Source organism: Ctenopharyngodon idella, chromosome 2, assembly GCF_019924925.1.
Source record: "Ctenopharyngodon idella isolate HZGC_01 chromosome 2, HZGC01, whole genome shotgun sequence".
In the NCBI taxonomy this organism is placed as follows: Eukaryota; Metazoa; Chordata; class Actinopteri; order Cypriniformes; family Xenocyprididae; genus Ctenopharyngodon; species Ctenopharyngodon idella.
In genome coordinates, this window is record NC_067221.1 from 15,432,159 (window position 1) to 15,459,992 (window position 27,834).

The window sequence follows — 27,834 nt, forward strand, 5'->3', positions numbered from 1 at the left end:
AAAAAACATCAAAACAAAACTTGATATTGCCCAAAAAAAGACATCATGCTATAGCGAGGTAAGTTGTCACACTATATTGTGTAAGTTGTCACAATGGAATGTACCAATAAATTGGCTTTTCATCCAAATTTAAACAGTAAAACAATTATGAAAAAACAAAAATGTAAAAGGTAACATTCAAAATATGAAATTGTGAATAAGAAATGTTAAATGTTATAAATTTAAATGATGTGACAACATGACATTATGAAAAAACCCTTGTCCTAAGAACATGTATGTGTATATATATATATATATATATATATATATATATATATAAACACACATATTATATTATATTATATTATATAAACACACATATTATATTATATTATATTATAATATATTACATTATATTATAAAGGTACATTCCTATGAGTATCTCTTTTTGAAAGTATTGGCTTTAAATAATGTAAAAGATTTAGTGGTTGGAAATTTAGCTTAAGAACAGAACTTGTGATGAGAGGGACTTTTTATAAAGGAAACGGGCATGTGTTAAAATGACATTTGAAAACTTCTGTTCATCTCTTTGAAATCTGCCTGCCTTTTTGCCATCAAAACATTCCCACTGACTGACAACACTTTTAAAAACCTCGTAGCTGCTTGAGGTGACAAAATGTGATACTGTTATCCATCTGAGCATCTCCTAGACGTGGAGATCCGTTTCTCTCTGAGAGACATAACAATAATAACAGCCCAGAAAAAAAAAAAAAACACGGAATCAATGAAATGTTTAAATACATAGAGCATTCATCGGCTAGACTGCACCTCAGCACTGTCTGTCTACACACAGGTTCTCTCCTATCTTACCATCTCCTCTCTTTCCGCCTTCTTCCAACCCAAACCATGTGTTTCTTGGCCATTAAATAAAAGCCACATTTATTAGCCCAAAATGGCGGAGTGTTGAGCGCATGTCAGCCCACAAGCACTCTGTATCAACGTTTATTTATTTTAAATGCAGCAGCAAGATGAAGTAGCGTGTGCCAGCGATGCTAGATTAAGCCGACTACAGCATACACTCACTGAACACTAAAAATATACACACTTCTCATATTTCTGGACTACGCTCAAAGACACTACTTGTGAAAGTGCTCGCTTTGACTCACAGAGCGAGCAATGTTCGCTTAACAACTCTTGGTTTTTGTTTAAACCTGATTAAGTGTTTAACAGTATTATCAGTCGGGTGAAATGATCTTATCTGTGTTATATAGAAGATGCAATGCGGCATTCAGGAAAGGTATTTGATGTTAATACTATCCCTAACTATAAGAGCAGCACAGACAGATACGATATGTTATTTGTTTGTTTCTTGCACAGAATGTATTTGCCCACTGCAATGGTTTGATATGTATGTAGTCTCTGATGAGGGGGGTTGTCAGATTGCTGTGTGGGTTTATATAGAGTTGCTCGTATCCATCCCCCACCCCCTCCCCCCAGATGTTGCAGAGCTCTTGGGGGACCAGGAGAAAGCTGTGCATTTTAAACATGCATAAACTAACCTTGTGCTCTCTCCTGGGAGTGAAGAGGCCCGTTCTTACATGTGTTTTTTAGTGTATTTCAGACATGTTTAGAAATGTTCTCTTAAGCCAAACTAATGTTACTATACAACATATTTATTAAATATTTCAACAGTATTAGATCTTAAATAGTCACTATAATAATCTAGCAGTTTCTAGCATTGTATTTCTCATAATATGCATTATTCAGAGATATTCATGAATTGCATATTCATGCATGCATGAGCTTTAAGCTGCTCAAAGGCATTGATGCAGCGTGCCGGACAGGGAGTGGACCACGCCTGTATGCTTTGATCCCGTTTGGGGTATAAGACACGCCGGGTGTGATACCGCAGCTCGGGTCAGACGAGGCTTCACACGCTCTCATGTCACCTCCAATAGACAAAGTAAAAAAAGGTGCTTGACCTTAATGCTAGCACAAAACAGACAAGCCCTTCTGCATTTATCCAGAAGCTCTCAACAGTAATCGGCAGCTGAGCGGGTCCGAGGTTGTTTTGGGGGCCCGGCCAAAGAATGTTGCATTCAAATGATCACTGCCCCTGGGTCCCAGAGGTATTCATTACAGGCTGAATTGCTTTCGTTGCCTCTCTCACACAAACCCAGCCTAGATGGCAAATGAAAAGCCAATTGGAAAAAAAATAGGGCACCTTATTAAGTTAAACTACTGTAGCATTTAACCTGACATCTTCATTATTCAAAATTACATTATGAAAAAGCCTCCTCATCTGTAGGCGCAGGTTAGCATTGTTTACGTTTTCCTTTTGCTGTTCTTTGGCAATTTAATTGGTGGAAGGGCATGACAACATGTTGGAGTGCTCCTCGTGCCACATGGAGCTCTAGGTAATGATCCACAGCCAATCCTGGAGTGATCATTTTAAATAGAGTAGGTTTTATTTTCTGAAAGTCAATTTCTGCGAAGGCAAATAAGTGTCGCCTAGAAAAAAACCTTTTGAAAAGTTGCACCTAACGCCCCTTTCACACAGCAATCCCGGTAAATTACTGTAAAATTACTAGAGCGACTTTACCGGTAAATACACAAATATGCTGTTCACACAAGCAGTGGGGTTCAGCACCAAAATACCGGTCTCGAACACGACACGCTGAAAAAGCTGCAAGACATGGCGCAACTGTCAAAGATGTCCATCTAGCACATATTTACATAGAAAAACAAATAAAATGCAGCTGTGCTTACTGTAAATGGCGCGAGTAATCAATCTCAATAAGAACTTTATGATTGGCCTGAAACATTGTGCGTCCTCATACTGGTAATCTTCATTCTTTGTTCACATACAGCATCATACTGGTAATTTTCTGGGAATGGTACAGCTTCTCATACTGGTAAATTGCCAGAACTGATTTATCAATATTCACACATGATATCTTAGCGGTAATTTACACATATTTTAGTAATCATCATAAATTAGGTATCATTTAAAAGCTTAAAACCTCAAAATTCATCATGTGAAAAACGTTTCAAAATCAGACATTGCGCTACAATGGAAACGGTACTTTAAATCTCCCCCTAGTGGGCAGTGTCATGTTTCATATTACAATTTTAGACTAAATTTTTCTTTTAATCTTGACAAAACATATCGTCAGAAACGTCTGAGACTCAAGGTTCCATATTTGGCTACTGTTTTGTGATAGAAGTGATATTGTGACAGAAATGTATTAATTTGTGTCAGGAGAACGCATCACAAAAAAATGGAATATAGCTATCACCCGGTGGCTATTTTTGGTATAGCGCCTAAAGAAAAAGTCTCTGGGAACTTCAATTTTTGTGATATCAACTTCAAATTAGGAACACAACTTGGTTAGACATATGGCTTTTAATTTTATAGCAATTTTAGAATAAAATTTTGTAATATATGTATTTTGTAAAAAAAAAAAAAAAAATACAAAAGGTTTAGTACAGTACATTTGTTTTACAGGAAACTTAAACTTATATAAGCTTTCATTTTTTTGAAGTTCAGTATTCTATCAGTGTCTTACCAACCTGTTATAATTATAACCATCTAGTTTGGAGAGTGAATTTTCACATCTGTGCTCAAAAATTGGGGTGACAGTTAAGGGGTTAATGCCCAGGAAAAGACGACACAGTTCATTTGATACTCACTGACATTTTTGCACCAATACTGGGGAATGTTGTCGGACTCCATGGGGTAAATTGTCACAATGAAAATGCCAGTGTCAATTATAGGAAGTACTACCAAAAACATTAAAACAATTTTTCAAACACTTTTTTTTCACGTTCAGTGAATCTTGTGCCGATACCAGAGTACAATTTTAGAAAATAAAATTCACAAAAATTAATAATAATATTAACTTTTATTATTAAGAAAATTAAGAACAATAAAAAACAAGAATGCATTTATTTTTCTACATTTATTTAAAATGTTTTTATTTTCTTTTTCATATCATTTATCATGTTTCTAAAATTGTATTATTATTAAAATGATTAAAAATTATTATTCAAAATTGAAGTGGGTAGGTGTTTGAAACCAACATACAAAACCACAGCTAGAGGTAAAACATTTGATTTAAACACTGGGATACAGCTTCCCCAGTTGACAACTAGCCTTCAGTCTCACCCATCCTTCTAAATCACATGTCTATCAGAAAGCATCTCCTAAATTTGTTTTAATGCATTTTGTGGCATAATGATGGGGCGTATATCTTATCTCAAAATGCACGTTTTCTCATCCACCTCATATCTCAGTATGTGTGCTCTTTTTTCATAATGACAAGCTGATTTACGCCTGTCAAGATGGAAGGATTATAAACAATCTACATCTCCATTGTGAGGCTGCAGTAATTTAATGCGTAATTTCTGCTGGTGAAGCATTTCTGCCACTCATTCACTATACTATGTTAAAAACACTAGAGCTCTCTTATATCTTTCCTCTCTCTCTCATTTCTTTCCTTATTGTCAGTGTAAACCACATCAGATACATGACTATTCCCCCAGTTTATTCCACTCTTCCCCTCCGCTGTGAAGCTTTGATTGACTGCTGACTGTGAAGTCAGCCATAGACAATGATTCCATACAGCCATCATGACCATCATCAGTAATTGATAGTAGATTTAAATGACTCTCCTGCTCATTTGCCATTCATCTCCCACCAGTCCCATTACCCTTGTGCTATTTGACAGGCAATCACCTCCCTGAGAGATTTGTTGTCCAGTCGAAATGATGTCACACGAAATAGACAAGGACTTGCACATTGTGGATCTCAAAACTTGTCTTTTTTTCTCCTTCCCCTCCTTTGCATGTAATGTGAACGAGGGTTGTTGGGAAACTATGTGTCATCCAAAGTCCTCATTTACACAGAAATGGAAGTTTTTCTTCTATGTTTCATTTATTGCTAAATGAAAGATAGCTTTCAGAGGAAAACCGCACACCTAAATTATGTTAAAATTATACGTAGCGGTCTGAATGTAACCGGATTATGAATAGTAAACACAGAACTGAATGTACAGATATTGTGCGGGTAATTTCCCACGATCCTGACTCAAAATTTAAAAAGTTCATTTAGTTCATTTCAAATGATCTGATTCAGATCGGAACTTTCTGACCCTGGAGGTTTAATCAGATGATACAAAAATATTTCAATTACCAATGACATGACTACAGATTGAAAAAAATGAAGCATGTTTAAACAAGAGGTTGGAATTGGAAAGCACATATTGCTTCAGAAAACACATTTATTCAGATTAGCTGGAACATTTTTGCAGTTTCTAGTTTAATAAGTAGATCTGCATCAGAAGACACCATGTTTTGATATGTTTGTTCGCTCTGCCTCATCTCACGTCTTCTTTTTCACAACAAAAACACACAGATGTGGGAAATGTTTGCAGTGCTCTTAATTTTTGTGCATTTCACTTTTTTTTTCAGAGCCACACACCACAGCACAGGGTTATTTATTTCCTGTGTTCTCTTTCTTGGCTGCCTGTTTATGCATCTCAGTGTTACAAAAAAAGGAAAGTGTAAAAAAAGAAAGACAGGATACTAAGAAACATCATGTACCGTTAGAACACATAAACAATCGCGCCTCGACTCGAGCGGACAAAATGGTCATCCATTCCTGCTCTTGTTTATTTGTATAATTTTTACTTGAATATAATAATTTCTTCTTCTTTTTCTTCTTCTTTCGACAATAAGTACATTTACTTGCATGTATCAACAGCAATGTAAGCCACTGCAAACAGTCGTCTTGTTTTATGTGATTTTGGTTTTTTTTTAATTTGGCAGTAAAATCATTCCTCTAAGGGCCTTACTGTATGAATTATGCCAGCATATTTCCCGCAAACAAACGCAGACATCTGTGAGGCACAACACAATCAAATATGCAAATGAGCATGATACATTGGCTTTTAGAGGCAGAAGTAGGAAGCTCATTAAAACGATTATTGCAATCCTTAAAAGTAACAGTTGGACCGTTATTTGAGTTGAGTTTGAATTTGGAACCAATTTCATACCTAATTGCCTGTAGTTGGCTGTCTGACAGGTTCATTTAGTTTGCTGCAAATAAAAGCTATGTATTAGAGATAATAAAGCAGCAGAAAAGAGGAGCCCCTTTCAAGGTAAAAAAAAAAAAAGAGAGAGAGAGAGAGAGAGGGATCGTTTGAGTCATTTCGAGTCGAATCAGAGACTGAGGCATATTTATGGTTAATGCTTCGTGAAGTGTTCGGTTTTCCAGCTTCCCTTTGGTACAGAAAATATACTTCAGCTCTATGCCTTCTGATAACTGTATATATTTTTCTACAGTATTTTACTCCAAGGGAGTGTTTACCGAATAATTTATGATTTTGCTTGGATTTGTACAGCCTTTCATCTCCTTATCTGCTTTACATCTTTTTCATCACAGTCTAAACTGACAGGGGCTGGAGGAGGCAGCGTGCGGGACGGGCTGTTTTAAGGCAGCCAAAGCAAACTTCACAGCCAAGCGCAAGTGACTGTTCAGCCTCATAAAAGCAGCCTTTTGTTATAGTCTAATGAGATTGATTGACCATTTGCATATAATTTTACTTCCTCAAAGGCTCAAATAGTACGAATGAATCACTGTAATGTGCAGCGCACTTTGATGTACTTTATTCAGCATTTCATTTGCTGCGTATATAGTTGTGATTAGTCTTTTTTCTGTTATTGATACAGTGTGAATCATTGCCATAGCAGGATCGCTTCAGTGGCAGAATATAGAACATCAAAGAATGTTGGTTTTCAACAAGATTTTTCTGTTCTTGCTGTAACCCATTTCATTCTCTTATTTATAAGTATCAAATGGACAGTCTGTCCTTGTTCTAGCCTACGGTTGACCCCCCATTGTGCAGTATTTCAAACTAACTGTTTGGAAAGGCTTTTCATGCTGCCTTTGGAGACTCTCTGACAAGAATGCTCATTGCATTTCACCATCTATTCACTCGCTTTTCCATTTTAAACTTACAATGTCATTTTTATGTTGTGAGATTTACAATGTGAATCAGGTTCCTTTGTATTTACCTCTGAATAAATGATAATAGACATGAAAAGGTATTGTATTCATCATCACTAATGACCAGTCAGTCATAAATGAATCGTCTTTTGAAAAAGATTGTGGTTTTGTAATCGGCCAATCAGTGTTCTGACAGGTCATGAAACCTTTGTCTGCTGTGTCTCTGTTCATTCTAGCAGTCCTACCCAGTGCCCAGTCTTGGGGACGAAGACTTCAACATCCCGCCAATCACTCCCCCCACCCTCCCCGAACACATGCTGGCACACCTGCCCGAGTCTGAGTCCGGAACATACCATCACCTTTGCCCCCCTGTCTCCCAGAACGGACTGCACCCCTTTCACCTGCAAGGAATGGACCTGCCCGGCATGTCGGTCCCCAACATGTTGGGTCAAGATGGCGGTCTGCTCACCAACTCCCTTTCAGTGGTGAGTACTGGCGCTCTTTGTCTAAAACCTGAGGCATATAGAAGCCCGCCGAAAAGAGTAATTAATGGATAAAGTATAAAATAAATAGTCACATTGTGAGATTTAAAGCCAGAGTTATGAGATATACCTCCGGTTTCACAGACAAGGCTTAAGGTAGTCCTTGACTAAAATGCATATTTGAGCTGTTTTAACTGAAAGCAACTTACAGTGACATATCTTAAAATATGTTCTTGCCATTGTTTGTCTCAAGATGCATGCCAGTAATGTTTTTTTTCTAGGGTACGTTTATAAAAGCTACTTAAATGCCCTAATTGAACTAAGGCCTAATCCTGGCTTAGTCTAAGCCCTGTCTGTGAAACCAGGCTATAAAGTCGCAATTGCATGATTTAAAATCACATTGCGACATATAAAGTCATATTGTGAGTTATAAAGTGACACAACAGCAATTGTGAAATATACAAGTCGCCGTTGCAAGATATAAAGTCACATTTAGAGATTTTGAGATTAATCACATTGTATTTTATAAAGATTAAATTTACAAAACAAAGTTGCAATTTGTGACATTCTGTATAGTCACCAAATGTAATTTATTACTCGTTACTAGTTACTCCTTTCAAAAGTAATATTTAACTTTATTATTTGACCGAAATCCACATTGGATCGCAGTCAGAAGTTATTACAAACATTCAATGGTGATTGATAGTGACTTTTAAATAGAACAGATTATATTTCATGATGTTTTTTATCAAAAGAAATCACAAGTTCTTAAAAAAAGTTTCGTTTTCCAAAAAGATTTTTAATTATAGTAATATAATTTATATCGGGATCAGAGTGATGTGGGTGGGCAAGCCGTGTAATGCCAGAGTAAAGTAACGCCACAACTTACACAATTGTGTTCAGATCATATTTTTTCCTGATAAAATCAATGTAATGGCAATATTTCCATCCACTGAATATAAGCTTTTCTATATTCCAAGCTTGCAGCATTGGTGACTTCATGTGCCTGTGCGAGTTGTGAAAATTATGAAAATAAATGTAGGAATTATTGTATTGTTGGATTTCAAATCAGTAGGCACCAAAAGTAACGAGCTGTTTTATGAATGGTAACTATAATATTATTACTGAAATCTTATTAGTAATTAGTTACACTACTAGTTACTGCGAAAAGTAATATTATTACTGTAACTAGTTACTGCCCAACACTGATAGTCACAGTAACAGTTGTTTTAGGGTCTTTTAACTAGTTGCTTATTAGCTTGCATATTATACAATATTGGCTGTTTATTAGTACTTATTAAGCACATATTAATGTCTTATTCTACATGATCTTATTCTACATTCTGAATCCTACCCAATACCTAAACTTAACAACTACCTTACTAACTATTAATAAGCAGTGAATTAGGTGTTTATTGAGGGAAAAGTTGTAGTTAATAGTGAATATGTGTTCCCCATACTAAAGTGTTACCGTAGTCACATTGCAAGATATATATAAAAACAATTGAGAGATTTTTTTTATTTTAATTATTCTAATGTTGAAATGTGCTTACATATAATATAGAATGGAATGTTACCAAAAATACAGTTTCTTTCTGTATGGAGGAAACTTCATTGCAAGATCCACATGCTCTCCTTTGAGATGTCACTAATGCATTTCGCATGACAGAATTATGCAACACCAAAGTCGTTTCAGTGCCCAAACAATGATTTAATTGACACAAATGAAACACCTCAACAGAGATTATAAGAGGTTGGAGCGGCATATAGAATGATTGAGATAGCACCCAGCAAATGAGAGCTAATGTGATTTAACGCACAGTGAAACAATGCCAAATTCCCTGTTGGATTAAGATAATTAAATATAATTTAGCATCAAGGCACTCCTCCTAATGCATTCTGCTTGCCATGTAGCTGTAACTAGATAGTTGTACAGTACAATCGGAAACTGTAAAAAAATTAACTTTTAAATGAGAATTATATGGTTATTACAATATATTTAATCATTAGAATATCTGTGTGTGACTTTATATATATTATTAGATTTAATATTTGATATAAAGATAGATTACATATGAAAATGTGTTTATTTAGTATTATACTTATGCTTCTCTTGTCTTTTTATTCAATTATATTGATATCAATTACAAATATCTACAAATCGCTGCCACTTCTGCAGAAATGAAACCCAAACCTTAAATTTTGGTTATGTGCAAGAAACCTCATAATGTGATTATGACACATATGAAGTGCTAGTGAGCTGTGACTAACTGTGGTTGAAGATGAATGTGAGATGTACTGGTAATCTAACGCTCGAGTCAAACTGAAACTTCTCCTCTTCATCTCTCACCTATTGTTTTCCACATACTCCATGTTTCGGGGACCAAACCTAAATATTGAGTGTTGTTTTTGTGCATGATAAACCCTCCTCGTTTTGCATTTTTCAATCTTGACCTTTATTTTATTATATTCTCATAATGATTTGACTAATTTATTTATCTTTTATCGGAAATGAGCGCATGAAGATGAAATTACAACTGCCTTAAGAAAAAAAAATGGTACAACCAATATTTTCAATTCCTTTGTTAGTCTTTTGGGAAAATGCACGTTTGTAGTGCCCCTCTTAAACTTACATCAAATAGATTTTTAAGGAATAACATACACATGGGCGGCAAAAAAATACACACAGAGTGACATGCACACTGAAAGATATTGAGATTCACAAAGGCATTTGTTCTTTTCACCTTAATGTTCTCAGTGCTTGGAGAACATCCATTTAGAGCGGCTATGAATTATGGTTGCCAGGCAACGGGACAGAGAGCTTGTAGCTGCAGTGGAGAATGAAAGAGCTAGCTGATGGAATTAATTTTCTCTCAGCATTAGCCTGTTGGAGCTGCCTTCTCTGGTGGAACAGAGAGTGCATTTATGTGCCTCTCACATTTTGCATTCATTGTATAGGTCTCAGAGCTTGCATTGTTTAGCCAGCAGAGATAGCGGAGTGAAATGTGCTTCACCTTAAAAACTATTAGATTAAAAGGAAAATTATCTCATAAGGTTTCACCATCCCTCCTCGTTCCATTAAAAAGAATGAAAGTAAATGCCACGGAATGGCTAAATGGATGCCCTAGTCCCAAGAAAAACGGAAAAGGCTTCTTTTTAAACATATAATGTGAGAGATGAGATCTCATCGGGCCGTTCTGATGAGCTCAGTGATTCGCATAAAACGCGACGAATTTATTGGAAATGCTCAGGTAAGGTTTGCTTTCCAGAAAGCCACATGTCCGCTTAAATAAGCACAAGTTGATGTGTGTAAAATGTGCAAATCTAAACAGAGCTGACAGCGGAGGAGAGAGAGAGGGCGTGAGCGGTAAAAAGCACCGAGATCGTCCATCATCAGCGCAAAAGCCACTAAATCCTCAACCAGCAGTGGCCTAAATAAAAAAAAAGGAACAGTAATGGACATAAATCTCCATTTATTGTAAATTTGCAGCAAAGCCTACAGTTTGCAGCACTTTGCTGCGCACTGCAAAACGTTTGAGACCTTGAAAGTGCAGCGTGACAAGCTACTTCTATTAGACTGCTTTTGCATAGATCATTTACAGTGAAGTTTAATGAGAGACAGGTATTTGCATGCGGTTGTGTAAAATTCGAGTGAAAGCAATTAAACACTGGCATGTCCAAATGACAGATGGCGTAATACGGCTTTAAGCTTTTACACTCCAAATTACCTCACTTCTCATATGTACTCCTGCATGTCATAAATATTGGGTGTTTTCCATCGTGTAGACTTTGACAAGCTATTATTACTAATAAAAAATAACAGCGATTTTGAAACGGATTAACTCGAGAGGAAAGAAATTAATAGCTAAGATTATATTTTAAATTCATTCTAATGATCAAAAGGGTAAACAAAAAGCCAGTGTGTATTTTAGCTTATAAAGATCTACAGTAACACAAGGACATGAAATACACCCTCATTACTCTGCCTGAAAAAGTCCTTATCATTGGGCTGTGGTTTTATTACCCTGAGCAAACAATTGGCTCTGATCTAGTCCAGCACTTAAGCTATTTATACCTTTTTAATGGAAACAGAAGGACATGAAAGTGCCCCTGAAGTGACAGCCGGAGTAAAGTAGACATTATTTTCCTCCCTTTAAAATGTCATTGGACTCCATGGAAAGCTGGGGTTCGCTCGTCCCTTTCATACGTCTCTGTCGCGCACTATAGGAAGATAAGCATGCAAATAGTCTCCTACTGTACGTGTGATTACAATTTGCCCTGTGATTTAAAGGAAATTGATATCAAATGAGTATGACCTCCCTTGCAGCACGGGTCAGTGGATCTGATGAAAAAACAGCCAGCCCAGGCAGCCATTTGTTATTTAAAACTTAAAAAGTGCAGAACAGGCAACCTTTAGGGCTTTTGTCTGTGACCTCGTCACGTGACCTCTATTCATCCCTGGCAAGCCTTTGTCCTCTGTGTAGTGGAGATTAATGGTGAGCTCAGATGATAAATACCATCACAACCTCACTCTGACAAATGCGTTTTGAGGTTTTTTCCGCAGTCGTGTTGATCCTCTTGCCATAAAGTTTTTTTCTCATTGGGAAATTTTACTAGTTATTGCAGAATGATTAAACAATTTTTCACTCTTAGTTACTGTTAGAAAGCTTGTCCTGGCTCTTAAGTTTTGTTTTACCAAGAAAAAGAAAGGTGACCTTTTAATAGCATGCGTGGTTTTCAAGTTGAAGTCTGTTTTCTACCCAAAACTGACCACATTATCTTGTTACCCCACATGAGGTGGGTATTGTCTGGTTAACTAGCAGAAAAAAGTCCCCCTCAAGAAAATACAGATGTTTCACAAGAAATCGAGTGGGAAGAGGTAAAATACTGAAAACACGGAGCGTATTAATGAGGTGTGTATGAAGGTGAACGCGTTTCGCTGAAAAATGAAACTTTCTCCTGTCCATTTACAATGTAATGGTTAAACCCCCTGAAAAGTTGAACAGGTTTCCACTGCGATTTTTTTTTTTTTTTTTTTTTTTTTTTTTTTTTTCCCAGCCGTTTCATGAGAACTTGACATTTTCACCAGTGTCAGTTTATGATTAGTCAGTTAACCGCTAAAACCGTACGGATTGGAGGTTTTCCTCCGATTGCTGTGTAATGTCACGTCATTAGTCCTTTGCATCTAAATCAATTGCGTTTGGATACATGCTGAATTCTCGTAAATTAATAGACAGTTTTTCAGATGTTCCATGACATAAAAACACTTTCATGTATTCTAATGATTATTCTAATCAAGTTGAACACATGAAAGTGCCATTGTTGGCTAAAAATTATATATATGCGTGACCCTGGACCACAAAACCAGTCATAAGTCACACGGGTATATTTCTAGCAATAGCCAACAATTCATTGTATGGGTCAAAATTATCGATTTTTCTTTTATGCCAAAAATCATTAGGATATTAAGTAAAGATCATGTTCCATGAAGATATTTTGTAAATTTCCCACAGTAAATATATCAAAAATGTATTTTTGTGAGTGGATATGCTTTGCTAAGGACTTCATTTGGACAACTTTAAAGGCGATTTTCTCAATATTATTTCAATATTTTTTTGCACCCTGAGATTCCAGATTTTCAAATAGTTGTATCTTGGCCAAATATTGTCCTATCCTAACAAACCATATATCAATGGAAAGCTTATTTCAGCTTTCATATGATGTATAAAACTCAATTTCAAAAAATTTACCCTTATGACTGGTTTTGTGGTCCAGGGTCATATATATATATACTTTTACAGTACTGTGCAAAAGTCTTAGGCCACCACCAGCTCTGTTGTTTTATAAATGTTTTAATGACCATCCATATTCTTTATTAAGATACAAATACAGGAATACAGGTACAAATACACAAAATACAGGAAATATGTAAAAAAAAAAAAAAAAAAAAAAAAAAATCAGAACAAAATGGCTTCTTTAAGCAAAAATTTGTATTTTGTGTGACCTGGACTTCTTCCAGTTTCTCATTTAGGTTTAAGAGAGCCGGTTCCTGCTATTGCTCAAATGTAAGGGGAGGTCACTATATACTTGCCACTTTCAGCCTATAGAAGCCTTTTTTTCTGATTTTTTGTTTCCTGTTTTTTAATACTGCATACAAATTTCCTGCATTTTCTGGTTATATTCTAATAAAGAGACTGAGAAATAATTATATATGGTCATATACCATTGCTAAAACATCTAATCTAATGGTGGCCTAAGACTTTTGCACAGTACTATATACTGTATATATATATATATATATATATATATATATATATATATATATATATATATATATATATATATATATATATATATATAATTTCATTTAAATTACTTAAATTTAAAATCCACCCAGAACACCTTGATATCATTAGTAAATTTTGCATGGACAAGCCCCGCTCAAAAATGCATTGTTTTACAACACATGTAGTGCATTTTTAATTATAATACAGTACATTTCCCTATGTTACTGTCAATGTCTGACAGTATGAAATATGTGTGAAATCTTTGAATTAGCATTATTCAGTGCTCTCAAAGGCTCTCTTCGACTGTATTAGAAGGTAATTTCATTATGTTTTGTGTATTGAAGGTTCCATGTGTCTGAAGTGTTTATGTGGGGAGGTAGACACAGAGTCACCTGTCCTTCAGAGAAATGCCCGTGGCCTCTAACCCCAAAGCTCCACCTGTCGGGGGTATTGTGCTGCACACAATGGTGGGCGTGGGGTACATTTCAGGTCACCTGTTGCTTCAGACAGTATCAGGTGACAGACTACCACTACAGGGCTTGTCCTTGTCGGAAGTGATTTATCCCCCAGATACAGTGTACAAAAGCAATGTTTTATACACCCTGATACAGCCTAGCATTCACAGCAGCAGGAAGGTGAAAATATAAGTCATAAGGCATGGATGGAGACATTAGTGCTAGTTAACATTAGGATTATCCTCGTATGTATAGGTAGACCTTTTTGTGAGCTTAGTTTTAACAAGTAATAATAATTTAATTTAACAAGTAATAATATTAAGTAGTGACTTTAACTTGAAGTTTTTAAAGTAATATTTCAGGTTCAGTACAAGTTAATGCAAAGTGCCTCACTGCAACCTCCATTTTTGCCGTTTTTTTAAAAGAAAACATTATTTTTGTGGTAATCAACATCACACTACAAATGCTGTTGATTTAGATTCACTTGTGTTTTGTTTAGTTATTCGAAAGATTAATTTTGAAATCTGAGGATTTGTGTTTAAAATAAAGTTTTATTTTCATCTTCCAGATGCAGCAAATGGTCAACTCAGACTCGCGTTACGGTGGCCACCCTCAGGTGGATACGCTTAGACCCAGGGTCCAACCTGGAATGGTTCCTCAAGGTCAGCTGACCACAATCAACCAGTCACAACTCAACACTCAGTTGGGTCTGAATGGCAACAATGGCACCCATGGATCCCCATCTCCACCAGAGAGCAAGTCAGCCACACCCTCCCCCTCCAGCTCTGTGCATGAGGACGATGCAGATGATGCTGCCAAGGTGAGAGAAGGAGCTTTACCCATTCTATGATCTCATGAATATAAAAGCTTATCTTCCTCACACACATATCCTTACACACACAGACACGGCCAGGTACTATTTTATGCACTGTGGCAAAGTACAGTGTATTAAAAGGAATGAGTCACTGCTGACCTTTCAGCAAGTTGTACTGCCATGTTTCCTTAAACATAGATTTGCTAAGACACTGATCTGCCTCAAGTCTGTTCTTCACAGCCCAAATACAGCACATTTTCTCCAAAACTCCACATCAATACTGATCCTCTGGAAAGTGTGGCCGTTTATGTGCTCTGCCAAGATATTTTTGTTTTGTTTCCTAACACAGAAGACACAGTTCAGCTTAAAAAAAGTCAAGAAACATACCCCATCACAATTACAAGCTACTCGTATTTATATAAAGTCTCACAGTCATGGAAAACCTAAACATTTCATGAGATTTTAAAATTGTGGTTTCCAGATCAAATCATATCAAGATCAAATCTGATATTTCAGTCACTTATTAATATCAACTTAAAATATCAGGGAAATGTATATAGTTAGGACTGTTACAAGTATGAAGCTTTGGTTGGTGATTAATTGTCATTCAAGTAATTAAATTAAATTAAATGTCTGTTTAGTTTATTAAACAGTTACAGTATTACAGTGTAAACTTAAGAAATCATTTAGTCACACTGAACTTGAAAACATAAAGATGTATGATTTATTTTAAGGCTTTTTAATGAACATATATTGCACAGAAATGAAAGACATAGGCCTGATATTTTAAATAAAATAAATATAAACTAAAATATTTAACCTGTAATTTTTAATTCAAAAAGTACTATTTCTAAGTGAAATATGCATTTATGGTATTTATACATGCAAATAAAATTCCCTTATTTGGATAGGCATATATGACCCTGGACCACAAAACCAGTCATAAGGGTACATTTTTTTAAATTGAACATCTAAAAGCTGAATAAATAAGCTTTCCATTGATGTATGGTTTGTTAGGATAGGACAATATTTGGCCGAGATTAAACTATTTGAAAATCTGGAATCTGAGGGTGCAAAAAAATCAAAATATTGAGAAAATCGCCTTTAAAGTTGTCCAAATGAAGTCCTTAGAAACGCATATCCACTCAAAAAAAAAATTTTTTGATATATTCACGATAGGAAATTTACAAAATATCTTCATGGAACATGATCTTTACTTAATATCCTAATGATTTTTGGCATAAAAGAAAAATCAATAATTTTGACCCATAAAATGTATTGTTGGCTATTTCTACAAATATACCCGTGTGACTTATGACTGGTTTTGTGGTCCAGGGTCACATATATGATTGGCCTTTGAAGTGTACAATAATCAATGAATAGGTTAATAACTGTGAACAGACGATTGTGTAATAATCACAATGCCCTATAGCAAAAATGTATTTTTCTAGTCATGCTAAGTTCTAAAATTAATATTTAATTAGCTCTTTGTCGGTGAATTTTTTATAAAAATAATTTTAAAGTATACTTTATACATTCAGTGATGACAAACAACTGCAAACGTCATGGAAATTCATTGGTAAAAATGCGTGGGAACCCAGTATATACGACTAATAAACGGAAGTCATTAAAATTTAAAAAATAGCTCCAGGCTCTAGTGACAAGGCTCACTAACTAGCTTTAGGAAGATGATTCATTCATAAAGCTGTTAGTATGGCTTAATCTAATTGGATATCTATTGTTTACTATAATGAGCTCCTCTCCTTTCAGATGAATGGGGCAGAGAAGAGAGCAGCCACAGACATGGCCAAGAAGCCCAAAACCCCCAAGAAAAAGAAAAAGAAAGACCCCAACGAGCCTCAGAAGCCAGTGTCAGCCTATGCCCTGTTCTTCAGAGACACACAGGCAGCTATCAAAGGCCAAAATCCTAATGCCACATTTGGAGAGGTTTCCAAAATAGTGGCCTCCATGTGGGACGGTCTCGGCGAGGAACAAAAACAGGTGACTTTCTCTCTTTAATAAACCTTGCTTGTGTGCAAACGTGAAAGTTGCTTTATCTTGCTGCGATCTTGTGGTTGACTCATAAAGACTGAGGTAATGCAGCAGGCATTAGATTACTCTGTGCTTCTATATACACAGCACATGTTTTGTTTATTATCTAAGTTATTTTCTATAATGTATACAATAGTATGTCCGCATAACGATTTGTTATGACAGCAGATGTGGTGACGCACATGTTGGTCAGAACATTTGCTGATTTCCCCTCGTGCAATCACAGAATAACATTGTCTCCACAGTGGTGTTGTGGTCTAACATCAGGGCGGTTGTGCATGTAGGGGAAGTCTTAAAGTCAGGTGTGAAAACAGTTCAATATGTGTGATGTTTTCTTTTTCATTCGAACATAACAGACAAATGTTTTTTTGGGGTCTGTAATCGCTTTATCGAGTTTTGGTACATATTTAACAGGAATACAGTCTACAATGTTGAGTTTTGATTTAATCACCAAATTGCTATTTACAGCATAGTTCACAACAGCATTATAGGTTTCAGCATTTTTTATTTTATTTATTTTTTATTTTATTTTATTTTATGCTTTTGGGAAACGCTGCCCTGGTTGATTCTCAAGTCACTTAAGACTATTTAAAATGAATAATTCCTCTTGTTCTACTTGAAATATTACAAGAAACTAATTAAAAATCTGTCCTAATAAAATGGATAGTTCATCCCAAAAATACAATTTAAAATATATTTATTTCATACTAAGTATACTTTAAATCCATTAACATACTTAGTGACACATCACTTAAGACTTACTGATATAAAATTAGAATTCAACTTTATTTGGAATATTTCTTTATTGCACAATGCACATTTCTTAATATTATGCCTTAAAAGTGTTTTAATATCACTATTAATAAGGATTATATGATCTTTATATAATATCAATCCTTAAATGCATGTTTAAAGTATACCTAAAGTAGACTTACAATTGTTCCACTTCAGCACATATTGAATATATACTTAAGTATAAAATTAGTTATAATTAAGTGCAAAGTTAGTTGTTCCAATTAAGCAGACTTTAAGTATACCAGTTTAGTATACCAAAAGTACAATTGCAGAGTATTTTTATTTAGAACAAAAATATGTAAATGTATTTGTAATATACTTAGCACAAAATAAATGTATTTCAAATACATTTTAGTAAATATTTTGGGTGAATCATGCAGATCATGCAGTCAAATAACAATTACTTTTTATTTGCTGTGCGTTAAAACAAATCAAAGTGTAATGTTGCACCTTATGTAGTACAGTAAATACCCTTGTAAATGTTTAATACCCTCATCAAGGTTTCTTTTAAGATTGAAAGCAGTGACGATGAAAAGGATTAGCGCTTATGTTAACATCTAGACTCTTTTCTAAGGTGTGAATTTAGGTTTTGAAGAATGACATGATTTCCAGAGTTGCTTCTGATTTCAGAATAAACACAACTGAAAGTACACATTTCTCTCACCGAAGCCACCAGACAGCATCTACAGTCATAAAAAGCTAAATAACTCTTTTATTTTTTTTGTTGTCGCTGATTCGCGCTCTTTTTACTATGTAAAACACTCAGCCGGTGAAGCTGATGAAAACACTTAAAAGTACTTTTCCTCAGGAGAGGATGTTTGCCTGATAAAAGAACATCACGTCTCTCTGCTGTTTTTGTCTTTCTCTATCGCTCTCTTTTGCTCTTGTCTTTTTAGTAGAGGTCTATTGGTTGAGGTAATAACAGCACAGATGTATTGATGGGCAAATAATTACACATATGCCCCAACTGAAAGGGGAAATATGGACAGTCCATAAAGGCAGAAGAACAAGCGATGGATAAAGTGGGCTGCACTCAAGCACCATTTCAGCGCTCCAACAACAATTACGCATTATGGCTCATAAATGGACTGCCATTAGATCCCATTTCTAAGAATAATTGTGCACAGGAACATGAAGAACAGCTTTGGCCTCTTAATATATTTTTTCTTTGTTTGTTTGTTTTATCATGGCAGGTGTACAAGAAAAAAACAGAAACCGCAAAGAAGGAGTACCTCAAACAGCTGGCTGCGTACAGAGCGAGCCTCGTGTCTCAGGTAAATGACTCTGGGCTATCGATATGCATACATACGTGCTTTAAAATCATGACGTTTGAGAAGGGACATTTCGAGATGTTCTTGATGGCAGATGTTTTTGAGAGCTTGAGTAGTAAATGAAATAAATGAAAACCTGAATGGAAATATTATGAAGAGAGCTTAAAAAAAACTCACACTGTCGTAGCTCGCAAGAAATCCAATATTATTTAATAAATGTAGCAACATTTAAGGCATACAACCTGAATGGAAATATTAGACTGTAAGTAAGACTGAGCAGATTACAGAGAGAAATCCAATATTAAAATATATAAATATATTTTTTTATAAAATTGATAAATCTATACATTCATACAATGTATAGATTTTATATATTTTGAAATATACATATAAAGTATTTATAAATATATTTAAAATTGATATAAAATTTAGATTTATACATACAGTTCTTAACAAATTTATTAGACCATCTGTCATAATAAAGAGAAAACACAATATATTGTTTAAAACTAAAAAAAAAAAAATAGTGTCATTTATTAGGCAAATAACAAACTGAAACAACTAAATAGTCTTTATTCACACATAATAACCAAACAAAAGGGATTTTTTATTTTGTATGGCCTCCTTTGGCCTTGATAACAGCTTACATTCTTGCTGGCATTGTTTTATGTACATTTCCACAGTCTCTGTTGTTATTGACTTCCAAATAGTGTCTAGTTGTTCCCAACAACTTGCTTTTGATGAAACTTTTGTGCGATCTATCTTTGAATCCATTAAAATCCCAACAATAATTATATTTTAGCCTTTAGAAACACTACTGTGACTAAAGAGCTTACACATACTGGTGTGGATTAACCATTACAGAAACATAAAAAATGATTTTGGTAATCACCAATACTGTTAGTTTAGGGCAGTTGTGGCACAAACTTTACATTGGGTGGTGTTCTAATAAATTTGTTAAGCACTTTACATTTAAAGCATATACGGTATATACATATTTTAAAGCAACATTTAATTCATCAAGCATTTAAAAGCATAATAAATGCTTAAAAATAAAATTGTTTAAAAAAAGAAGCCTCTTTAACATTGATGCAACCAACAGCTAAAATATTTCCATTACTTTCTCTAGAGTTACAATGACCCAGGCGATGTGAAGGCATCACAGGCCTCTCAGATGCTCGGGCCCAAGCCACCAGTTTTCTCTGGGGCAGGCCAGTCTCACCCAGGTCTCTACATGGCTCCTCCGTACCACCAGCAGCCAGGACTCAGTCCCCATCTGCCCCAGATGCAGCCAGGCCTAGCCCGAGGTGGCACATCCCGGCCCAGCGCGCCTATGAGCATGGGCAGCATGGCGGGCTCATCCCCCCCTCCACTGCAGATCAGCCCCCCCTTACACCAGCACCTCAATCTCCACCAGCAACAGCAGCAGCTCAGCAGCCACCCGCTGCCACTGCACTCCCCATCCATGGCCCAGGTGAGACATCATCTACTGATAGTTTTGGCAATGAGTAATGAGTCATTTTTCTTTTTAGATACTTTTAAATTATGAGTAAACATTGTACATTTAAAATAAGTTCACTACTGTTCAAAGATTTGGCGACTTTTCTTCAGCAAATACACATTAAAGTGATCAAAAGTGACAGTAAAGACAATTATAATGTAACAAAAGATGTCTATTTAAATAAATATGTTCTTTTGAACTTTCTATTCATCAAAGAATCGTAACAAAAAGTATGACTGCTTCCAAATATTAATAATATTAAGCAGCTCAACTGTTTTCAACATTGATAATAAATGTTACATGAACACCCAATCAACATATTAGAATGATTTCTGAAGGATCATGTGACACTATAGATGCTGAAAATTCAGCTTTGCCATCACAGGAATAAATTACATTTTAAAATGTATTCAATTACAAATTTAAATTGAATAGCTTTTTATGACTGTACATATATAACATTTTTGTTGCCATAATAGTTAACCACTAGTCCCTAAATCAAAAAACCTAAATATTTAATAAATACTTTCAAACAAATTTAAAGTCAGCATGAAATTGACTTAATTTAATTGAATCTAAATTGACTAAAATGTACTTTTTAAAATGTTGTCTTGGACTTAATGCGAACGATTCATTAGGATTTGGATGTGACCACCTCTAACCACCTCTCACCATCCAGTCAGTTCCCAATGGATAGAATCAAGACCCTCCCTACATTTTTCTTCTTCTTTTGCGAAATCCGTCACATTTAGGAAGTGAAATGGGTTGTGAATTCTATTTCAAGTTGACTTAACCAAGAAAGACATTAGCAGCCTTTTCACTGTTTTTAAGGCAATACTAAAAAGAGGCACAACAGACACCAGGCCGGGCCAATTAAAGGATTTGCTTCTCCGCCAATCTATTTTCCATAAACCTCTTCAAGAACCCGCCTTGTCTGATACTTCTCCAATTTCCATTATACATTATCGTGGAACAGATAGTGGAGCGTATATGTGTGTGTATGAATGTGAGAGTGGAGGAAGTGCTGTTTATGCAGCAGATGCTGCACCGTTTCATTTTTCATCATTTCCGGCCCCTTCAGCCTATCTCTCGCACCGGCGAATGAGGTCAAGAGAAGAACCATTAATATCTGCCAGCTTGTTTTATGTCCACACCGTGCAAAAAAATCCCAGCGTATCACACAGACAGATTTTCAATTTTCTCTCTGTAATAAACAGATGCATTAGGATTTGGATGTGACTTAAGGTTGCACAAAAAAACTCACATTGAGATTGATGAATACATCAGTGTGGAAGACAAAACGCCTCAGCTATCTGATGAAAACAGTTTTTCAGACTGGGCTGAAGGAAATGAAATTAGTTCTCTGCTAAAGTGTATAGGAGGAGAAGGCTGTTTTTTGAGGACGTAGACAACAGCAAAGCAGAGAAAGCAAATAAAGGCTCTACCCATTCAGACAGAAACCAAAAAAAATCTAATTAAAGAGAAAACGACCTCTTTTGAAATAACATTCACTGTGTTTATTGCCTCTCCTGTTTTAACGTGTGAGGAAGAAGAGGGTGTTTCAACTGCAGCCCTACGTTAACACCCAGCCTCATTATTAGCATCAGTGCTAATTAAACCCTCATTCCCCTAATAGAGATCTCAAACAGAGGTGGTTAAGGAGAGGTTTGAATCCTGAATCTCCTTAAACACTCGTGGTGACGGCGAGAACTGCGTTTAGAGTTCTGTGTTGATTCGTTTCATGTCTTAATAGCCCTGAGTTGTGCTGGAACTTCAGTGGGATTGAGATGAGGTTGTAATGAGGTCCTAATGAATAGCACCCTTGTGCCTGGAAGCTCTTTAAGAGATGAGCATCAGCTGGGAGGCAGGACTGACTGGTGCTGGAGAGAAGGAGAGGGCGGAGAATCACATTGTCTTGGGGTAAACAGGGATTAGCTTCATAAAGAGAGATGAATCAGGTGGTCAGGAGAACAGGTGACACGCTATCCAATGACAGCGGTTTGATCTTTCACAGAGGGATGCGCCGCGCCGACATTGAGTGATGAGCTGTTCACGTTTGAATTGTTTTCTTAGTGTGTTTTGATAGGAATCAATTTTTTGATAGAAAACCAAAAAACATATTTCTAATTCAGACTGTTGCCGCGAAAAAGTTCGCCATCCACATTTGAATATGAAAGGCATATTGTTGTAAGTTTCTCTTCCTGTGCCCGCTGGGAATTCTGGGAAACGTTGTATTTAAAAGAGCAACTAGTTGATTGAATTTCATGTGCTTCTTTTTTATCAGTCCTCAGCAGGAAAATTAACTATTGCTGTGGATGATCATCGTCATAAGGCAAAAAAAGTGTCTAATTTTCATGCAGATTATAGTGTGAATTTGTCTGAAGTCCAATTTTAGATTACCACAGGGCTCCTTGTATAGCTCTGTCAATCTTTTGGAGGAGAGTACGAATGCTTAAACTTGGCTTTTCTCTCCTCCGTTTGGGGAGTTCTTAAGCCTGTTCCGCAGATCCTGCCTTTATGGGAGAGTTTTTAAATCCAAAGGGGAGTAATAATCCTCGTTCATTTTTGCATATTTGTGGAGAGCAAACAAAAACGCGCGGTTCAACTTTTTCGGTGAGCCGAGGCGGGCTGGGGGGAGGTGGGGCGGTGTTGGGGGGGGGAGGGACACAAAGGGGCAGATGGAGCCTTTGTGATCGAATGAAGGAGAAGAATTTGAGGAACAATTCATGAATAGGTAGAATCTCTGGAGGGGGAAAAAAACGCAGCCACCTGCTGTCTTGCTCTTTCAGGCAGATTCTCTTGTGTACCACTGAGATTAACTTCCTTTTCACATGCAGTCTTTCCTAGACTAAGAACAGAGAAGAAGTCTTCAAATTAGAATATCTGCTTCGTTTATTTTTTGTCTACCCCCACCGGTCTCGTCGACCACCGAATGCAGTTCCTCATTAATGCTCATTTGAGGCTGCTTGCATTACACTGTCATCATGTCCACTTCAGATCGTGTAGGATGTTTGCTGGAATTACACTTGGACGAGCAGTTTTGTGCTTTGCTTGAGTTTTTCTCAGAAAAACAGGAAGGCTAGTTGAGCATTCTGAATAAATAAATAAAATGTGGGGGTCAGTAAGATGTTTTTCTTTAAAAACAATTTAATACTTTTATTGAGCAAATACGCATTGCATTAATCAAAAGTGACAGTAAAGATAAAAATATATATTTCAAATAAATGCTGTTCTTTTAAACTTCATATTTATCAAAGAATCCTGAACAAAAACTGTATCACGGTTTCTACAAAACATCAAACAGCTCAACTCTTTTCAACATTGGTTATGATAAGAAATATTTCTTGAGCAGCAAATCAGAAGGATCATGTGACACTGAAGACTGGAGTAATGATGCTGAAAATTCTGCTTTGCCATCACAGAAATAAATTATATTTTAAAATATATTCAAATAGAAAACACTTATTTTAAATTGTAATAATATTTCACAATATTACTACTATTTTACTGTATTTTTTATCAAATTGATGCAGTCTGGGAAAAAAACATTTAGAAAATCTTACCAGTAGCATATGATTTGCCAACAACAACATGACTGATCCAAAAAAAAATGTTTTTTTTTTGTTTTTTTTGGAAATTTTGGATTTTTATTTTTACAAACTTAAACTTCAATTCCCCACACAAAGCCATTGTATGTCTTCAAAACAACTTCTGAACAGTCCCTGGTCACTACGAGCTGCTCTTATATGGCAAAAAGCTGCGTAACCATTCTTTAAAAATGTCTACTTTCGTGTTTTCCATACAAAAATAACAGCACGACATATTGTGCTGAAATCATTTATTCTGGCATATAAATAATTATTATTATATAACAGATCCAGTTTGCTTCTCATACCTCTGCACTGCGTGTAAGATCTAATATGTAATCTGCTATTGTGTTCTGTTTTTTATTTATTGTGTTCTCAGGGTTTCCCCCTTCAGGCAGAGTATCAGAGCATGGTAAATGTCACATCCTCCGCCGGACCTGGCCTGTCCCCTTCAATGGACTACCGTACCGGCTGCAGGAACGGACCGACCCAGGGCCTGGACTGGACCCCTGACTACTGCGGCAACGGGTGAGTGGACTCTAGCACGATCAATCACAATCATTCAGGAAAATAAGCAAATTTCTATGACAGCCATTTTGACTTGTTCATATTTGCCGTTGCAGAGCTCTGCAGAGGGACAAAGCCCTGTACCTGACCTGATCAACATGTTCAGCCTCACGCTCCTTCACGCTCACAGGACCAAGGCAGTTCCTCATCCCAGTACAGCTATTCAGGGCCTGATTGTTCAGGCCTTACTTTAGACTAGACACAAACCACGCATCAGCAAAACAACGTTTGAATGTTTTCTTTCTCATGGCTCACACTTTAGTGCACCCTATCGTGGTGGCTTTGCAATTTCCTTCTAGCTTCTGACATTCAGACCTTTTGGATCTTTAAAATAGAGTTTAAATCATCGAAAGCATGAACATGTAAATTGAATGCTAAAATTTGTTTAAATGCAATCACTTCTCTAATGATATTGACTTTTTACGCCCTACTATTGTTCCGCGTCCTCGTTGCGTACCTATTAAGAGGCCGTGTATGGAAACCCCCTGTAGACGTGTGTTTTATTGGAGATTGTTCACGGTTTTTAAGACGTCGCGTAGGTCAATTTGCCTCGCAGGAAGGTTGTCAATCCATCAGTTTCTAAGCACTTACCGCTGCGTGTCAGAGACTCCAAGCTCTCACTGACAAACAGCGGAACGAAAACCAAAACAGAACTTCTTTTTTTGTACAAAGAGGAAAAAATCACAATCTGAAAAAAAAAAAGAATGAAAAAAAATGCGGATGATATGACTCCTGCTTTCGCCCCACTCTTTTCCACACTCTTTCTCGTCGTATCATTCTTCCTCTCTGTAATGATCTTTTTTAGTCAACTGCCTTAGAAACAGAGTTCTGTTGTAAGTATAAAACAGTCGCTCATAGGAACGTTATGAACGGCCGGACGGGTTGTTTCAAGCAGCCCTCGTTTCAAGTTGTAAATAGAATCTGTGTTACTCCTAGAGTATAAGAATTCAACTTTTTTTCTAGTAACAATGTGATTTTGAATTGGACCACACCAGTTCGTTTAAAACTCGAAAAAGGATAATTAGCCAAGAGGGGTAGTTTCTTGGCATCGGATGTCGCCATTGATTGGACCGACAAAAGAGACTAAAGAAGTATTCTTTTCCCAAGTTTAATAAGGTAAAGGTTGATGGCATCAACCAGCGAGGTGGCATGAAATGATTCATTAAGGAAAATACTAAAGAAAAGTTTATTTTGTATTACACAAAATACTTCTTTTGTATCACTTCTGGCATATTGATTAATTTCATCCAAACTATGTGTATGAAACTGTCAGATGCTTATATGGTGTTAATTAGAAGAAACAGTGGCAGATTGGAGAGTTGCTGTATAACCCTGGCATATGGCTGATCATTTACTATTCCTCTACACTGTGTCTATATGAGATCTTTTTATGGTACTTGTTTGCGCCTATTTATGAAGGAAAAAAAAATAACTGTAGGTGTTTTTTGAGTAATTATGTTAGAGTTCCAGGGATGTTTTTCTGTTAATTTGTTTTGACAGAATTGATCCAGGCAACAATGTGAATAATTCTTATTTAGTTTTTATTGTGTTTGAAAATAAATAAAGGCAAACCTGCATTTTTGTGCAGTAATTAATCAGCGAGTGTCACGAGTGTTTCATTACGAGGAATTCAGGGCAAAATATTTGTATTGAATATTATTTGAAACATTTATAACCTCATAATTCCTTTCCGCAGAGAAAGGTCAGGCTTAAGTTTATGTATAATGAACACTAATTCTCTTCCTCACTCATATCTCATAACTGGGTCACAGTGCTGTTGATACAGAATGTAATAACAACAATCCATTTTCCAACCATGAACACAGCAAAAATAAACCTCCCAATGTCAAGAGCACATTCCTATCCTGCCATACAGCTGCAATAGACTGAGTTTACATATTGATCTCACTCTAAATGGTTCTTTAGTGTCTTTTAAATCAGTTTTCCTGAACAAAGTGTATTCATAAAGTATCCATTATGCATAGAAACAACAGTAACTAATTGAACAACTGAATATATGTTCTGAATTTTGTCCTATTTATGTCAATGTTTCCAAAAACGACTGTATATAACATTACTGCTGCATACTACATACTCAACCTAATGCATACTGAAGGGGATAATGAGAGGAGTCAGTATTTTCTCAAGTTGTATCTCTCCTGACAATATCATGTAATTTTTTTTTTTTTTCTGTCTTTCACTGTTAGTTACTCAAATTAACAGACCTGAAATAGTAGGTTCATTATTTAGACTTCTTAAAAGAGTCTGGAAAGTACAAATAATAAAACAATTATGAACAGCTGATCGTGTTTTATTAGTTGTAGTTTGAGGTAAAGCAAGGTCAAAGTTAGGTTCCATAAACAGAAAGGAACTTCCTCTTGACCTAAATCCCTATTTGGACAATGTCCAGCCTTAATGGACTTTGTATAGGAGTCTCACTTGAAGCTAAGACAGATTAATTGACTACCCGTATTTCGAACACCTCGCTGTTTTTGAAAACTATACTTCGTTGTCATGGAGTTCATTTTCAGTGATGGCAAAATATTGCCATCTCGTGGCCAAAGTCAGAATAGCAGCGGGCCAATATTGTGATCTATGGTGTGAGTACAAAGAATCTCACTGCTTGTTATAACAGATAAATGCTAATATTATTCATGTTTTGTTTTTTGTTTTTTTCATTAAATGATGATTCATTTTCCAGGTAAACCTGTTTTTGACAGGTAAATTGTCTCTGTGAGCAACAATTTGATTTACTAAGGTAACAATGAATGTGGAGCGACCAGATGGTGCAATAGGTGACTAATGTTACCCTGTACTGATCCTTATCACTTCATCCAAAACAAAGACCGAAAGACAGAAATCCTCCCCCCTGAAACCACACCCTTTACTTGCTCAATGTCCAAAAACAGTTTATAATAAAGTGTCCAAGGACAAATTTATGCGTTCCCTTTCATTTTTAACCACAATTATCTTGTAATTTCCTTTGATTACTGCTATAATATAAAATATCAATACGAGGCTTTGCTTCTCTCTGA

General features: G+C 36.0%; 1 protein-coding gene across 6 annotated transcripts in view; it reads left to right on the forward strand.

Moving 5' to 3' along the window:
• The window catches only part of LOC127525451 (thymocyte selection-associated high mobility group box protein TOX-like), a 64,991-nt gene extending 38,597 nt beyond the window's left edge, over window positions 1-26,394 (forward strand). For 3 of the 6 annotated variants that reach the window (XM_051918018.1, XM_051918035.1, XM_051918050.1), the window contains 7 exons: window positions 7,228-7,473; window positions 14,781-15,032; window positions 16,797-17,027; window positions 19,067-19,147; window positions 20,274-20,618; window positions 24,612-24,760; window positions 24,856-26,394. In XM_051918018.1, the coding sequence (XP_051773978.1) occupies window positions 7,228-7,473; window positions 14,781-15,032; window positions 16,797-17,027; window positions 19,067-19,147; window positions 20,274-20,618; window positions 24,612-24,760; window positions 24,856-24,892 (1,341 nt within the window). In that variant the 3' untranslated portion in view covers window positions 24,893-26,394. Of the gene's footprint in view, window positions 1-7,224; window positions 7,474-14,780; window positions 15,033-16,796; window positions 17,028-19,066; window positions 19,148-20,273; window positions 20,619-24,611; window positions 24,761-24,855 lie in introns of all 6 variants that reach the window. The other 3 variants (XM_051918010.1, XM_051918042.1, XM_051918027.1) reach the window with 1 other exon arrangement.
• Window positions 26,395-27,834: the final 1,440 nt, after the last annotated feature.